Genomic DNA, 18,573 nt, shown 5'->3' with positions numbered 1-18,573 from the left:
GCGCTCTAGTGATGGGTGGTATAACTACAAGTAGCATGCTTTATATGAGTGTTAAGATGTTTAAATGCCTTTTTCTCTGAATGACCAAAATGTTACTTATACCGTTATGGCTTTCATCCATTCAATTGTACTTCAAAAAAAGGGGAGGGAAATGTTTTAAAACCTAAATATCGTAATGCATGATATGAATGGTTATTGCGACAAGTGGAAGAGGCCTTCATTACTGTTCGTTGACTCTGCAATCGTTTGCTTCAGTGCCATTTACTAAGTACCCTGACTATTATCTATTATAGGCTACTATTCGTACTGCAATCTGTGTGCTACCTAGGAACTAATGCTAGAACTTTTAAGGGAGTAATCTTTTTTTTTTTTCGGAGTTGGTACTCCTTAAAGTTGACACTAACTGTGTCCAATCACCAGCCAGCTCGCTGTTCAGTTGTGTTGTAAGGGTCTTCTCAGTTTCCTGCTAGCGGAATAAAGACTTCCCTGAGGTCAGGCAGCTGGCCCTAGTAACAAACAAGTAAAACCTTCTAAGCGCTTCGATTCTCCTCTGCTGGTTGAGGGAGATATTTTAAGTTGTTCTAAAATGTAAATGTTAGGGTAAAGCTTTCGCATTTTCCTTCTAAATTTAAATTGTGTCAAGGTTTAACGGGTATTGGGCTAGTTCTTTCTGTTTTCCAGGATGATGTATTTGTAAAATTTTTCTACAAGAAGTACGATAAATTGATAGTAATGCTATTGGTCGTAAAAGGAAGTGTGTTAATGTTCTAATTATAATTATTAATCTGTGAATAAGTTTACTCAATAATGTAAATTAAAACTAAACGTTTTTGTCTATGGTGCCTCAAGGCTTAAGTGAGATTCTGCAGATACATGAAAATTCTCGTTTTCCTTAATTTATTTTATCTTTTAAACCCACCTTATATTTAATTTATCTGGTAATTTTATCATTTGGGTGGGTTTGATTTTCATTTGTTTTATGCATGTTTTTGACCTTTGTTGTGGTCTTATTCCGCGATTGGCCGTTTTCGTTGCCATGGTAATGGAATGTTTTTTGATGTAGGTATGGCCCAGTTGGTTTCGCGAGTTGATCATGTAACTACTTCCTGATTATAAACATTTTGCCCTTGTGAAACATTTGCCAATCCTTTTCCCTCTCTCAAATTAATATATTTTTCTACCTTTCCTGTGAGTTTTCCTTAACTTGAAAGATATCCGAGTACTTGAAGAGGATTAATTGTGGAGCTAGAATTTAATGCTCTTGTGAAGGCTCACTTAAGCAAACCTCACCATAACGCCATTTATTAATTATTATTCCCTAGATTACCATTGTTTCCTTTCTTAAAGTTAGTCAAGAAAAATGGGCCCGTGTCATTAAGTGATGAGTTAGCTTAATATATTTGTTTATTTAAAAAAAAGATGGTTATCATTTTAAATCATTGAATTAAATCATTATTCTTATTTAACTTAAGAGTTTTCTTTCACAATCTTAAGCAATTCAACGCTGAAAACAGGTAAAATTTCATCCAAGTCCTCTGGGTTCGATGGTGCCATTTTATTGATTGTTTCCAGTTTGCTTGTTGTTTGTATTTCGGTCTTTGATTTTCCTTGTTCATTCCACTGGATTGAAGGTAGAACTGGCCGGTGTAGTTGAGGGTTATACTATGCGGGTGGTGCAGATTAATCACTAACTTCGATGTATAGAATGAAGTAATACTAACTCCAACTGATTAAAATCAGATCTCATTAACGTACACTATAATATTAGTAATATCTTAATCATCATAATTATTACTATTTTAGCGCTATTTATCAATATTAAACTCAGCTCCAAAACTTCCACTAAAAACATTGCATATTGCTAGAGTCTAGTTCTTGAGACCAGAAACGTCAGATAATAGGAACCTTGATGAAGAAAGTTCCAAGAAATAGACACAGAACTCGTAAAGAAATGGGTAGTTCTACAGAGAGAAGAAAGATGACAAAACTCTACACATGGGAAAATAAAACACTAAATAATTCCTGTGTGTAAATTTATGTTTTTGCATACTCTGTGTGTCACTGACAAGTTTCTATGTATAAAACTATGAATGGGGTCGAAGAGAGAAATCTACACTGACCTTAAAATACCAGAGACAGTGATACAAAGTGTAAAATCTCATATTTCCAAATACCCACAATATGAGAGCCATTATTCCAGACGAAGGGTAGAAGGGAAATATCTTGGGCCTCATCTTAATCTTAATATTTCAATGATGTACAGAGCATACATCAGACAATGCAATGAAAATATCCCTGAAGAAAATGTAGCGAAAGAATGGTTATATAGAAAGATTTTCAACGAAGATTTCAATCTCTCTTTCACCGAGCTCGATAGCTGCAGTCACTTACATGCGGCCAGTACCCAGTATTCGGGAGAAAGTGGGTTCGAACCCCACTCTCGGCAGCCCTGAAGACGGTTTTCCATGGTTTCCCATTTTCACACCGGGCAAATGCTGGGGCTGTACCTTAATTAAGGCTACGGCCGCTTCCTTCCCACTCCCAGTCCTTTCCTGTCCCATCGTCATCATAAGACCTATCTGTGTCGGTGCAACATAAAACAACTTATAAAAAAATCTCTTTCCAGTTCCCTAACAAAGACACTTGGGGATGATTGTGATCAGTTCCAAAACAATTAAAAGATGCTGAAAATGAGCAGAAGCAGAACATTTTAAAAGAATTGGAAAATTACCATAGAAGAAAGACAGAGGAATCAAAAGTAGATGCAAGGAAGAGAACAATTACAATGGACCTTTAGAAATGTCTTCCTACAACCTGCCTGTCAAACTGTCAATCATTTTATTTGCGCAAGCTTTGGACAATGAATTTGACAATTCATGATGCTGCTTCAAATGATGGTTACTGTGTGTTGTGGGATGAAACAATTGCAGGGAGAGGTAATGAAATAGTGTCTTGCTTACTGAAGTGGATTCAGTGTCATTTGTCAGATTCAAACTCAGGTGTTAACAGTGCGGTCCAATAATTTTGCTGGTCAAAACAGAAACATTCAAAATTGTTAGGTATGGGAATCCACCTATACAATACAAGAAATAGTGATAATTATAAAGTCATCACATATTAATTTTATTTATTTGGGACCGATTTCGGCAATAGGGTATGCCTAGGAAGTAAGACATTGGACACACAGTACATTACATTTCTTAAAATTAATAACAATACTTTTTAAAATGTACGTGCTTGAACTGAATTACTTTACATATGTACAAGGGTTTTTTTATCATTAAAATTGAATATAGAAAGGTATATTTGTAACAGTTAAAATTACAAAAGTGGAATGAGCTTTTTCACATTCTAAGAACAATATGGGTCATTAACTACTTTGTAGTCATAATGGTATATATGAAATTGGGCTTCTTAGTTCAATATTAACATCTGTAGTCATTATAAATAGGCTGATGGACTAGTTACAACAATCAGTTGTTTACTTAATGTTCCTCGTAGATGTTCAATAATTATTCAACTTGGATGAGCAATGTGTGAAGTTTAAATAAATGTCTTATATGGCTAAAATATAGTAGGGCTTCTGTGTCATAGGTTATTATATTCACAAAAGTTCAGAAAGTTCAGAAACACTAGAAAACAGAAACATTCAAATTTCCCTCATGGACAACTGGCTTCTGACACAGTTCCTACAACTTGTAGAGATCAATCATAAATTTCTTCTGAAAGGCCACACACACATGGAAGTGGACAGCATTTAACCATGGAAAGGAAAACGTTGAAACTCACCAACTTAGAGTTTGGTGTGCCATGAGTGGGGGCTCAGTTGATCAGAACAAGCCAGGTAAAAATGCCGCTAGTAGTCCATGAAATGCAATGTAGCGGTTTCAAAAAGTCACATCTATAACTAAAAATCTGGATTCCTTTTCACAAATCGCAAGATCTACTACTGGTGAAATATTTATCATCTCAAAAGTTGAATGGCTTAAAGTTTCAGCTGACAAACGTGGAATTATTGCCTACAAGATATCCTTCGACACCCGTTTTCAAGAAATTGGTATCCGAAGACATCATAGAAATGCTCTCCTGTTACCAAAGGAAATTCTGACCATAGGAAGCAGACCCAAACCTGTAAGTTCAGCAAAATACACAGACCTGCAAACATTAACTCAGTGGATTCCACAGCAGTACAGTGCATTTCACAGCGATCTTCCTTATAGAGAAGAAGAAGACTACGATTCCCAGACCAAATGGTCCACCATCTTGCCAACTCTGCCTTTTCCAAACTTAGCGCTGAAGTCTCTGAGAATGATGTTCGTCTCCTACTTCTTTGTGACGTTGAACACGCTTTTGACCTGACTATAGAAATCCTCTACCTCTGTTATCGTCTTTGTCAGCTGTGGGTGCATACACCTGCGACTGAACAGGCCTTGAGCTTCAGTAGGGCGACTCGATCTGAAAATGGTACAAAATTTTGCATGGAGCAGTTTACACCTTGTGACATGATAACAGACGCCTTTTGACTCTGATTGGAGTTGTCATTTGCAGCAAAGTGCACAGTGTGCTTGCCTGTAGTGTGCTGTGCTGAACCCGGCCAATGCATCTTACCGGTTCCCAGCATGTCCAAGTTCATCCTCTCCCTTTTTTGTGAATGGTATTTGCAATCTTTCCCATCTCAAAAAATACTGCTTGCAATCCATGTCATAATCTTGATGGCCAACCCAGAGACTCCCAGCACTCTCTGACCACCTAAAGTCTGCTGAGAACTGAGGGCAGTGTTTGTGTTCTCAGCCATGTTGATTAATTATTCCTAGGAAAAGTAAAATTCCATTGTCTTCCACCTTACAGTATCATACTCAAAATTTCTCAAGGAAACCAATATATAATGCAATGTAAAGAAAGACCGAGCACATAAACTATTCCGGGTCCCTGGCACCAAGAGATAATACGTCAAAACAAAGTTAAGATTCAACATAAACGATAAGCGGATATCTGCCCTCATCACTGAATCTCGACCAGAGTACTTGGGACAAATGTATGACCACAACAGATCGCAAGCAACAATATCTGTCAACCTTGAGGAAAAACCTGCAAACTGAGGAAAGGTGGCCTCAGGCCATGGCAGAAAATAAGAATCCTCCAGCAATACCTGATACCAATCTCAGAAAGCAGTTGTGGCACCCACCATTCTACAACATAGAGGTCAAATTCAGCGGGCCTTCATGAGAATGGTATGGACGCCACCTCTTCGTCAGCAAGGTCAGTGGGGGGAGCCATCATCAGAGGATCGAGCAAGTGTCCACCCCCTGAAAGGCAATAGGGCAAGATAAGTCAAAAGAACTACTCAGAGGAAAACCCCAATCCCACCACAGAGACTTAAACTCTTAACCAAAGAGTTTTCAGTGAGAAACAAACATTCATAGCAAGGACTTTTTTAAATACTGAAAACAAGCTCATTCATCATGTCTATTACTCTTCCGCAAATGACTACGAAAGTCATTCCAGCAATATTTCCCAAAGAGGAAGAAATTTTCCAATCCGTTATCAAGAACATGTAAATGCCAGTAAAATAAAATATATCTTCAGCCATGAGTGAACACATGGCAGATTTTAATCACCAATTCACATCCAATGATGATTTATTGATTTTATGCAGAGCGAATAAAGGCAATTTACTCAACATTTATAAAATCATTTTTATAAATCTTAAAGAAATAACCATATTTCTAATTTGAACAAAATTTCTGAGCAGACCAGCATTCTTTTTGAGGCATTAACAGTTGTACTCTACCCGTTACCCCACAGCTCTCCCCTCCCCCTGAAGACTATCTCCGCTCCTTTCGCTTTCTGCTGATGTGCTTAGTAGTCTGGCAGTTCACACTTGTTTACATCACTGTATCCAGCTCAACACGTCACACAGAGTAAATACCATTTTTCTGCTCTTTGTATTTGGTTACTTCCTCATTTCTTCAATGGTACCATTTCTATGCAATTCTCGCTCTCTTTTGTCCTCTTCTTTATGTAGATTCTTAACTCTTTCCGGTCTAACTGTGAGCATAGCTCGCAGCGGCCAAAATTACGTTCACGCCACTCTGTGGCATAGCCCGTAGTAAGGTCAGACAATTCGCTAAAAATCGAGAACGAGCTATGCACACGTTCTGCCGACAACATTGTGTTTCTTCATGTGTTAGTTACGAGAGTATTTCAACAGATGGCAGTATTATCCGTGTAAGTCACAGAATTTACGATATTATTGATGAGTGTGCATTAGTAGGTGTCACTCAATGTGCTCTAAAACATGGCTCTTGACAGCAAGCAAGTGCTTGATGGAATATTTTATGTAATCGTAATCCCTCACATATAAAAAAACCAGGAAACTTTACTAATATGTAGATATTCTTATGTATTCGCGCAAATATGAAACGCGCGGGAGCATACGGTAAACTGTGAAATGAATTCCAATCATAATGGCATGCAAGATGTTTCAAATTCCAATCTAGATGCCAGTATTTCCATTTGTGAATAAAATTACAATTACATGCCTTCAATATCATCTTCGCTAACATCGCCTTCCTAGCCAGTATCATCACATAAAATTATATAAATAAAATTTCACAAGAGCTCCCATTTTTGTTGTTATTACTGTTATTATTATTATTGAACAGTTATTATTTTATATAATTTTCATTATTATTGTTGTTTTGTAATTGCAATGCACATTTTACATAATCAATATAACAGTATTTCAGAAAACTGAACTTACTTAATAATCCGTCACTTTTTTCATTCACAAAATATGGTATAATATATAAACAATTTTAAAATCTCAAGTGATAGGTGACGTTAAACAACATTTTTAAAAACTAGATACTCAAACAAGCACAAAGAAAAAAGAATCATGCAAATATCTCCTACAGGTACAGAGACGTAATCTTTTTCAAGTCCTTAGAAATGCCCAGTCCAAAACATTTGTTACGGATATTCAGGCCCAGGCCGGAATGCGTTAATTGGAGTGATAGTTTCCTAGCCAATTGCTCTTTGTTCCACGTTGACATCAAATTTGTTCATCGATCAAGCGTGTCTTTCAGTCACATTATTAACAAGGAACAATTCTTTGATTTTATACAGAGTCATACAGAATAACTACATACCTTTCACCATCAATACTGTATATCAAGTGAAACATTTTTCTGTGAATGAGTGCCTTTATGGTTTCTATGTGGTCAGTTTTTTATTCTCAATGGAACTTTACGTTATCAAAATAAATTCTTTAAAAGACTACTTTTCCATAAAAAAGTTTCTACTATGTTATGTTTTCCATATTTCAACATTTTTTGTTATTTTCACCACTTTTTAGCATTGTAATTTTATTCCCATGTCTGAAAAAGGCCAAATGAAGGCTAAAACATGTACATTTTTAAATATTAATAAGACTCAATTCGTACTAAGGTGGATCCTTTCAAACAAAGTTTATGAGAAAACTGCACTTCAAGAGACCAAGTCTCGCAAAGCATTTCACAGTCCAAAATGAGGCAAATTTACGCAAGTAGAGGAGGATCTGTTACATGACAATGAATATGCCATTTATGGCATCAGTGTCTCATACATTACAGTTGGCCGAGGCTGGACGATTAATTTTATGAAGAGAAATGGATTTTCTCTTCGCCAAAGAATGCCAAACAATTTCAACAAAAAAGTCGCTGATTTTCATTGCTTCGTGAACGGGCAGCGGAACGAGAAAAATATTATTTGCTTTCCCAAACAGGAAACGCAGATCAGTCAGTTTCCAAACACCACAAAAGTTAAACAATCAATAAGAAAGGGACAGAGTGTTATTATGCACTACTGGAAGAGAGAAATGAAGATGATGTGTAATGCTTTCTGTAACAGCTGATGGCTGAAAGCTTGCACCTTATGTTGTTCTGAAAAAAGCAGTGCCTGATAATAAAACTTCCATGAGGGATCCACGTTCATATCCAAGAAAAAGGGTGGATGGCCATGTGAATCGTACAATACTGAACACAACCGGTTTGGGGAAACTTGAGCAAACCCTCTTTATGTTGGACAGTTTTTGAGGCCACCTGTCTGAAGACAAAGAAATTATTAGAAACCATGAAAACTGATTTGGCAGCGATTCCTGGGAGATTGACATAAGTACGTCAACCTTTGGACATTTCGATAAATAAACCGCTTACAGCCAATGTACAAAATATCTATCAGTGCTGGATGGCAGAAAGTGTGCACAAACTTAATCCTACAAGCAAGATATGGAAACCACCTGTGGAAGTACTTTGAAAGTGGGTGTTGTGTGCTTGGGACGTTTCATCTAAGGCGACTGAAAAGAGATTCAAGAAAATGGAGCGAGGATTATTTCTTATGGATAGCACCAGCAATTCTTCGTGCAGCGGCAGTAGCAACGTCAAAGATAGTTGCCTAAAAAAGGCGAAACTTTCTTTTTGCCTGTATTTCATTATTACGTTACTTAACATGGCGAGTGCCACAGTGGACACCAGTGACTATTCTTTTATATCCTGTTAGGCCATAGCGGACACAGATGTCCGTCTGCAGACGGTGAAACTAAAGTTTCGTCCCACTGAGTAAAAAATGTTGGCACCCAACATGTTAATATTTATTTGGCTTCAGGTTGTATATCAGCTCATAACGAGAAGAATATTTTCTAGTGTCCGTACTTCAAACCCGTGAGTCCAACTTACCTTATGTACTGTATCTGACTGTTTGGAAGAAAACTTATGCCATAATTTTATGTCAAATGATGATCACTGCAACCGAGTTCAACCAATTTTGTGTATAATTATTATTATTATTATTATTATTATTATTATTATTATTATTATTAGCAATTGAAGCCCACAGGGGAGCGCTTAAGAATAGTTCTTTTTGGATCTTGTTTTCGTTCATAATAGATCTTGAGCCCTGTTATTAGTTTTGTCTTTCTTTTTGGAGAAACAGGTTTGTGAGATTTCATAAACTTTGGTAGAAGACACCACGAGTTTACCAATTTACAACATTTAGGGTAGTGTGATGAGACATCAAGCCAAGTAGTTTTATTTCACTGAGCCACATGCTTCCAGTCCTGTAGCTCTTGACGAGTAGGAAGATCATCTTCGTCCTATCTCAGAAGATGCCTGTAAAACTTCAGCTGCCTGCGTCACATGGTACTGTTAGTTTCCAATTGTTGGTACAGTTCAGAGTTCACTTTCTAGGTTCCATCCAGGAGCACTCTTGTCCAACGAATTTTCCGGAGGATATGTCTTTCGACTTTTTCCAGGTCGTCCATGGTGCCTTTCCTGTTCAGTAAGGTCTCCGCAGCATGTAAGAACTGGGATCTGACAACAGTTTCCTAATGGCATATTTTGTTTTTTCGAAAATGCACTTCTTGTAACGGTTTTGCGATAGTTGGTATGCAAGTTAAAATCTCACTCCGTACTGACGGTTGTCACTTTACAAATGAAAGTATTTATAAAATCCTCCTTACCAATACAAATCAACTCATCTGCTAGATGGAACAAAGTCTATACATGTTTCAGCCTATTCTCAAGGCCATCTTCAGTAGCAGAACAATTATCACATAACACAAACAAATTAAAAATCTTGATGAAGTGAAATGACAGATCATGATAAAAACATATTGAGGTAGAAAGTCCTCTCATCTGATGGGTCGTTCTTGATTGACAAATAAAACTTGCTGACTTAATATGAAAACACTGTGCTAGGCAGTGTAGTGAGACCGTCAATACCATGAATTAAAACGTGTGTAACATCTGTCTCATGTAGGAATTGGGATTGAGCAGCAACTGGAGCATCCTTAGAGTTATTGGTTAGGATCACGATGTCATCTGTGAAGGCTCCTGATCATGATCTTCCATGTTCCGGCTCCAATGGCAAACCGATTTGTGCAGTACAGTACATTTTATATATCTTAATTGTAAATAAAATTTTGCATATCTGAATTCTTTCAGTAATGTACACACCTGAATTTTTCAGCAGTGTTTTTTTGGTCAAAAATATGAGTTAACGATGTAAATGGGATATTCTAGTTTAATACGATTTTCTGTTTTATACATACGGGTAAATGTAATAATCTCTCTTCGCTCCTACTTTATAACTTTGCTCCTCATGAATAGGGGTATAAACTTTTCTGCAGATCAGTGGTAGCATGTCTGAAGCCCGGCAGAGGTGATCCGAGTTTCAAACTGCGGAATAAAGTCCACTCGACATGCAATACATCGCCCAACAGAGATCCAGTAAAACAGAACCAGCAGCTTGGATGGCTACACACTGTAGACAACATTGTGCCCAACTAAGGAGTGCGACTGAACCTTTTTGTAATATCTTAAGCCATCACTTCACTTTTGACTCAGATAATCCAGTTAGGTTCTTCAGTCTACGACTTCATCAAGATTAAGATCCCGATTTCAACTTTCTTTATATACCACTCATACTTTTCAGAGTCAAGGAACTTGGTTTTATTTTTAACGAGTCCATGATTTCCAGATCTGTTAAAATATTGTACTTACAGAAGTTCGTGTTAACATGTTACTTTTTTCTCTCCATTGGGCAAGCACAAGAAAAAAACACTCAACATTCATATGATGACCAGGAACAGAACTACTGTAATACCCTACAATTTTGAACAGTTCAGAATACTATTTCCCAGAAAAGAGTAACGTATACCTTCATGATCAAAGATATAATCTGGCTCCATGGCTAAATGGTTAGCACGCTGGAACTTTGGCACAAAGAGTTCCAGGTTAGATTCCTGTCCGGGTCAAGGATTTTAACTTTCATCGGATAATTCCACTAGTCTGGAGGCTAGGTGTTTCTGCCATCTTCAAAATCCTCACAGACGCACAGGTCGCCTACAATACACCAAACGAGGCCTCGCATAATCATCATAAAAGATATGGCCTACATTTGTTCATGATGAATTTAGATATTTCGTGGCAAATTAAATTACTTAAAATTGACTTTCAGAACTTGTAAATACAGAACTACAATGACATACCACGGATATTTGTCATGCCAGCATGGACATTATTTTTACTCTAGCAAATCGTGGATTATCTATGAAATCCATGACTTACAGCAACTCTCATGCACAATCTGAAAGTTGATACACACTTACCATGGCTACATATGGATTAAGAAAAGTGAATGCCAGAAGCCCATGACAGCCGATCGACACCAGAACGGAAAGGCACACCCAAAACACGTTCTTCCCCATTTTATCGACGAGGAGTCCAAGCAGTGGAGATGCTATTGCAGATATTATGTATACAATACTGTTCACTGTGTTAGCATCTGATGGAGAGAAACCAAACTTTCTCTCAAAAAATACCCTGTAAGAAAAAAAACAAATATCCATCTGATTAACTTGGTCAAAATCCTACCTGACCTGCTGGAAGGATTCATAATGACAACCTGGCCAAAAGAACAAACCGTCCAATACATTCTCCATCCAGCACAGGCTAGGGTATCTGCTGTAGTTCAGAAGATATGGAGAATGTGATAGTTTTCCTTTTGCATTTTCATTTCCTACTGCTCCCCCCACTCCCGACACTGGGCCGGTTTCTACCACACGCTAGTAAAGTAACTCTGTTTGACCACTACCAGTGTGGAAATCTTAGTTACCCGACCAACTCGAGAGTCAGCCCAAGTCTTGAGAGCTGAACATTATTAACTGAACTTTTTGTGACTTACAACTTTAATTAGCTCAGAATGTTGATAAAAACATGATACCATAACTTCTCGGTATTGTGCTGTATTGACAGGTTTTAATCATGATATTGTATTATTGTCAGGTTTTATCATTTATGTTAATACTTTGTGCCTGAATATCTCAGTTTACCCCTATCTGTGTAGACCTTACCAGATCCCTTTGGTACTACGAAGGGCTATTTATTCAGTACCAAACTATTCAATGATTGGAAATTTATGAATCTTTAGCAATTTGATTGTCTTCCTCTGAATCCTTGACTAAACTTCATCACCATACATTACAGCTGCATCATTCTCTACAGTGTTGCAGACACCAATTATGTAGAGCTTTCACGAGGATACTTCACATGAGTACAAAACATCTATTTGAAAATCATCTTGAATGGGCTTTAATTTTTGAGATTCTAGTTTTTCAGTTTTCAAACACCAGTTATAAGCCATCATGTAAGCTAGTATTGGGAAAGTGTTCTCATAGCATAGTGGTCATGGCCATGACTTTGTAACTTAAAGGACACAGATTCAGGTCTTCATCAAGTTATTTTATTATATATTTAGCTGTTGTTTTTACCTGAATGCCTTTATTTCATTTTGCTGTTTATTGATAATATTACTTCAATCTAATGTTTAATCATAATATTATATCTATATTTCTTTATCTTAGGAAGCCATCTTCCTATGAAGGTTGGCGATCAATTGATTAATTGTGTAGTGGCTCAAAAGATTTCATCAGTTCATCCATACCAGCAGCACACGCCTTTAAGCCAGGAATTTGTCTGTCTCCCCACAGATCCGCATCATTATAATGAGGCCTTTAGAACAGCAATGACATATGCAGCAAAGTCCTGTTTCGAGATACATGCGTTACAAGTTGTAAATACTACATGTCTCCCATGCAGGTATCTGCCATTGCACAAGAGAAAGAGAAAACATGACATTCATATTTAACCAATTTCAAAAAAGATTAAGGCCATTACACTTAATCTTTCATTCCAGTGTTAAAGAGTATAAGTCAAAACTAGTTGCATTTCAAGACATAAGCTTGAAATTTAAAAAACGGAGACAGTATTAATTGTAGAGGTTTTCAATTGAATAGGCCTATATTAACATACCAGGTATTTCAGAAAATTGCATTTTCATAAATAAAAAAAGTTTTCTTCTGCTAACTGTTGAAAACTAAATCAAAGGCTTGTATTACGAGGACCCGATATACCCTTATTCCCTGCCATGAAAGATATAATAAATTGCTAGGAATAAAAATACCAAATGGTAAATTTGTCCACAGAATTTTAACTACTAACTACTAAATAAGTCAAGTAATAAATTTACTAGTACAAAATTAATAAAAGTGGTGGTAATTTTTACTGTATTTACTTGCAAAATTAAATGGTGCAGTCAAATTTATGGTAGCAGTGCCCATAAATGGCTAAAGCATCAGCATGACGAATATAAGACCAAGTGTGATGACTCGGCCATTATAGCGTGGTAGTTTGTGGTCCCGCCACTGCAAGCACTGCACGCAATTATATCCATCACGTGCTCCAGTAGTTGCGGCAAGCCCGGTATAGAGAAGTGCGGGAGATGTTACTGTGCGAGATATTTCAGTGAATAAGTTGACTTTTATCATTTAGACTTTCACGGCCCGTGTAAATATTAATGAGTTGTATTTTTGGGCTTATGCCGTGTAAATAATTATAAACACACTCAACGTTTCAAAAGGAACTTTTCCTTTCTTCATCAGGAGACAAAAGAGAAAAGAAACGACGTATTGATGGTTGCTAAGAGTAAGCAACAAGGAAGCTTCAAAAGGTGCCCAAAGATGTAAAGGGGGTGCAATTTTAGCCCAATGCTAGAGACAATGAATAGTAACAGCAAAGCATTACTCTCTAATGGTTCTGATTATAGGTAGCCATGATTCACTGAGGTTGTAACCTGTATCGCAGTTGAAATTATCTGGATGTTTACGTATTTCAACCGCCTCCCTGATAATTCTTGGGCGATATTGCTTTATACGGGCAAGAACATCCACTTCTTGGAACAAGACATCATGACCAGGTGTTAGGGCATGATCAGCAACAGCTGATTTATCAGGTTGGTTGAGTCTGATACATCTGGTATGTTCTTTGATGCGAGTACACACCATTCTCGAAGTCTGCCCAATATAAACCTTGCCACAAGTACAGGGAACTCTGTAGATACCAGGTTGTTGTAATTTAGGCAAACTATCCTTAGTTGGTCGCAGGAGTTGCCTAATCTTAACTGATGTTCCAAAAACAGTTTGTACATGGTACCTACATAAGATTTTAGCAATACCATCCGTCGTGTTTTGTATGTAAAGTAGGTAAGCAGTTCCTTTTACATCTTTTTTCTTAACAGACGTCCGATTATGTGCCGATTTCAGAACCCTTGAGATCAAAGCTCTGCTGTAACCGTTGCTCTCAAAGGTGGTTCTCAAGGTGTTAATTTCCTCTTGTAGATCTGACGCTTCACAAATCCTCCTGGCCCTGGTAGTCAGAGTTGTAAGGATACCATGTTTCTGGGCAGGGTGATGGTGAGAATCTGCGTGGAGATATCTATTGGTGTGTGTAGGCTTACGATACACGCTGTGTCCTGAAGATCCATCCTCTTTCTTGGTGACGAGAACATCTAAAAATGGTATCTTGCAGTCAGATTCCATTTCCAAGGTGAAACAAATGGAAGGGTGCTGGCGATTAAGGTGATCCAGAAAGTGACCAAGATTGTCTTCACCTTCTGTCCATACGACGAACGTATCATCCACAAATCGCCACCAGATCTTCGGTTTCCAAGGTGCCGACGACAAAGCTTTCTCTTCGAAGTTTTCCATGAAGAAATTGGCCACAACAGAAGAGAGAGGACTTCCCATGGCCACACCATCTGTCTGTTCATAATATTTCCCATTCCATAGAAAGTAGGAGGAGGTCATGCAGTGATAGAAAAGCCTTGCGATCTCTTCAGTAAAACTGTCATTAATGAGGCTTATAATAATAATAATAATAATAATAATAATTATAATAATAATAATAATTATTATTATTATTATTATTATTATTATTATTATTTATCGTTCCGGCCATCTATGGACCACGTTTGACAGTCTTTACATTATTTTTCACCAGTCTTGACTTCACATTCTGCCAATACTTCTTCATCCTTGCACCGACTTCTTTCTTCTGTTCTTCTGTGTAGGTTCTCTTCTTCTTCTTCTTCTTCTTCTTCTTCTTCTTCACAAAATAATAATAATAATAATAATAATAATAATAATAATAATAATAATAATAATAATAATTCAAAAAGCCTTATGATAGTATACACAGACCCCTCTTTAAAAAATCCTCACATCATATGGCCTTCATCCTAAATTAACAAAAATTATTGAACTAAATTTAACCAACACAATTTCAAAGGTAAAGTTCAGGGGGAAAATGTCATACGTTTTTAAAATAAATGCATCCCTCAGACAAAGTGATGGATTATCCCCACTGCTTTCAATGTGGCTCTAAATTACATCATGAAAATTTGGCACAAAGAAAACCCACCTAAAATCCAAACTGGAGCAAAACCCTCAGTATGGACAAACTGCTCAGGATTTGCAGATGATTTAGCTCTCTTATCCCTTGACATGGAAGAAATCCATGCTCAGATCACCAGTCTCCAGAAAATTGCATTAAAAATAGGATTACACAAATATCTTTTGAGAAAACTGAGATCATGCCAATGAATCCCCTTGACATAAACAAAGTCATCATAAATGATTAAAAAATTAACATAGTCCTACAATTTAAATACCTTGGAGAAATCATTACACACAACTTAAGCGAGAAAGCAACATGGATAAATAGAATCAATAAAATGAAAAAAGCACAATTTCCACCCTGGTCAACTTATAAAGAAAAATGCTTATCAATAGACATAAGATCCAACACTACAAAACTTTAACTTTGCCCGAAGCCACTTACGCTTGCAAAACCTTGTTCCAAGTTAAAAATGAAAGAAGAACTGATCAGCTCTTCAAAACTGAAAGAAGAATTATCAGAACTTGCATTAATAATAAGTACCAGGTTGAAGGAGTCTGGAGCATCCTCCCTAATGAAACTGTCTATTGAGAGATTGACCCAGTTACCAGCACGATGAAGAAAAGAATCTCTTATTTCTTTCACATCTTATGATTACAAGAAAACATGGTTTTATGACAACTAGGAAAGAAGATATCAAAACAGTTGGACTCGAAATTACAGATGGAAAGAACAAGAATAAAATTACCACCCTTCTTAAGAATCACAAATTTTCAACTGAAATGATGCACAGAAGGCCTGTAGAGATTTCAGATGAATGAAGAATACTGCAATCAGAACGAATGAAGAAGTACTGGGCAGAAAGAAGAATCAAACAGTACAACCTTCAAAGAAAACGTGTACATGGAACACTCAAGTGGTCCAGTGTGGCCCTGCCCAGGGAATGGCGCCCCTGCCTATGTGAGTCCCAGAGCACACCGACCCGGTGTGTATCATCTGGTACGGGTCCCAGCTCAGGGTTACGAGTGAAGACCTCAACGGCAGTGAAGGCGGAGATGAAGATTATTGGTACGGCGGAACTGGCGGAAGAGGCACCCTTGCTTTTTGGTTTAAAATCCACGTGCGTCTGAGTGGTATCCACCGGCTTCCTGGTCCGCGTCTGATACCCCGTGGTTGCAGCGGCAATACCAACCTCCAGGAACTAACAATCCCTGGTTCTAAGCACCCAGCACTGCTGGATCTCCTATTACAAGCCAAACATGATTTGTGAGTGTAGTAACAACATTACCCCAGGTGGTACCCAATCCACTCGTCGCATTGAGATGGCAACCAGGCTTTCGGATTTTGGGGAGTCTGGACGACCACGAAAACATGGGAGAGAGTCTGAGCTCTCTGGTAAACTATCCCACAAAACCCCCACATACATTGGTACATTCAATATTGAGCCCTCCCCGCGTCCAGGTACGACACAGCCATAATATCCTGAACTCATAATTCTACGATGAGGAAATTATTTTTTATTTTCTCAATATTTACTTCAAATAAAAGTTACTTGTTTGAGAGCGGCCATTTCAGGAGTCTGGCTGTCTCGTGGGAGCGAGCTCCCAGTGTCGGGCCGAGCCGCAAGCTCGTGAAATACCATGACACTTCGGTGGATTTCGAATATTCAACAATTTTTCAAATTCAAGGAATTCTTCGTAACGAGAGATTTTGGCAACACAGTAAATCCCGAAATAAAGGATCTAAATTATTCTTAAACCCTACGTGAAAACAGAACCCACAGGGTAAATATAAATGCATTTAAGCCTAGAGTCAGATCCGCGGACTACCTACACGTGCCAAGGTCAATGAAGAAAACCCGCGAAACGCCCGGGCAGAAATAATTTATTTCGGCTGTTGCAAGTATGGGAAAATTATGAAATTAACACAGAAATAAATTGTATGTCTGTCCGAAGTTATGGAACAAATTTCAGGAAAATCGGTCTATTGGATGCGGAATTAGCATATTGCATAACCAAGCTCCATGGTGTGAGTAGCGTCACCCCATAGAGTATAAAAGAAACCTCCCTCTGTATATTTCTCAGTGTCTGGTTTCTGGAGCAGCGGAGCCCACGCCCCTCGTCGGCAGAAAAGTGTAAAAATTTGATCTCCAAATAACTTACTACATGTTCGTGGCTATGGTTCGGATCTACTGTTAGAAATGAAAGATGATAGAAATTTTCTGAGCTGCCGCTAATGAAACTTTGAAGGTTTAGAAGTAATTGAATTTCTCTCGATATTCAGTGTGTGTCTGTTAAAGAGGAGTTTGAAGTTAGCTACTGTGTCTGGTTTCTTATCTGTTGGAACACCTGGCCGTAGTCGGGCGAGAAGGGGACAGTCTTGTGAACGCAGTAGATGTGGTCATTTACCAGAGTGTTCGTCGCTTGCTAAACGTTTGAAAGTGCGTTGGAAAGTTTTGTTTTTTTTTGCTAGGGGCTTTACGTCGCACTGACACAGATAGGTCTTATGGCGACGATGGGATAGGAAAGGCCTAGGAGTTGGAAGGAAGCGGCCGTGGCCTTAATTAAGGTACAGCCCCAGCATTTGCCTGGTGTGAAAATGGGAAACCACGGAAAACCATTTTCAGGGCTGCCGATAGTGGGATTCGAACCTAATATCTCCCGGTCGTTGGAAAGTGTTGTGTAGTTTAAGTTATATTTATAAGAAGATGTACAACCTAGCTATGGTAGGCTAGACGACAGGTTTGCTGGCTAAATACACCCAGAACTCCAGGATGACTGCTAAGATCACAGGTCTGTAACCTTCTAATCAATGTTGTAGTTAGAATGTTGTTCGTCCCAACCAAATTTGTCGTTCCGTGTGTCGGGTTGATATTTTGTAATGATCGGGAAAAGGATATTATATTTTTGGTCAGCGTGTGAAAATCTTTAGTTTTGTAAAATTTCACCTCAAGAAACTATAAAATGTGACGTTTAAATCTTGTGTTAATGTTCTTTGAGATATTGTCTGAAGTGAGGAAAATTAGGAAGGTGATAATGGTAAAGTAGTCGTGGCGAGTGTCTTAATTTCGAATATCGTTTGAATTCAGAAAATTTTTGTCAAAATAATAATAATAATAATAATAATAATGTCTACCGCGGGATACAACTTTCCTACGTTAAAAGGTGGATTTAACAAGTATGTTCTACAAGGATTGCAGGCGTTTAGAAAGTTTCCAGTGAAATCTGATAAAGTTATGTTTTATTCATGGGAAGTAAAAATTTTGTGACATTGTGTATGTCGATGATATGGAAAATCACGGTGT

At 37.8% G+C, this 18,573-nt stretch overlaps 1 protein-coding gene across 1 annotated transcript in view; it reads right to left on the bottom strand.

Annotated features, from left to right (window-relative positions):
- Window positions 1–18,573, bottom strand: part of LOC136876857 (lysosomal dipeptide transporter MFSD1) — an 88,290-nt gene that overhangs the window by 20,064 nt on the left and 49,653 nt on the right. The window contains exon 6 of the mRNA XM_067150613.2: window positions 11,147–11,360. Within this exon, the coding sequence (XP_067006714.2) occupies window positions 11,147–11,360 (214 nt within the window). The remainder of the gene's footprint in view (window positions 1–11,146; window positions 11,361–18,573) is intronic.

This window comes from Anabrus simplex, chromosome 7 (genome assembly GCF_040414725.1).
Source record: "Anabrus simplex isolate iqAnaSimp1 chromosome 7, ASM4041472v1, whole genome shotgun sequence".
NCBI classification, from domain to species: Eukaryota; Metazoa; Arthropoda; class Insecta; order Orthoptera; family Tettigoniidae; genus Anabrus; species Anabrus simplex.
The sequence above is the reverse complement of the archived record's forward strand: the minus strand, read 5'-3'. Positions and strand labels throughout refer to the sequence as shown.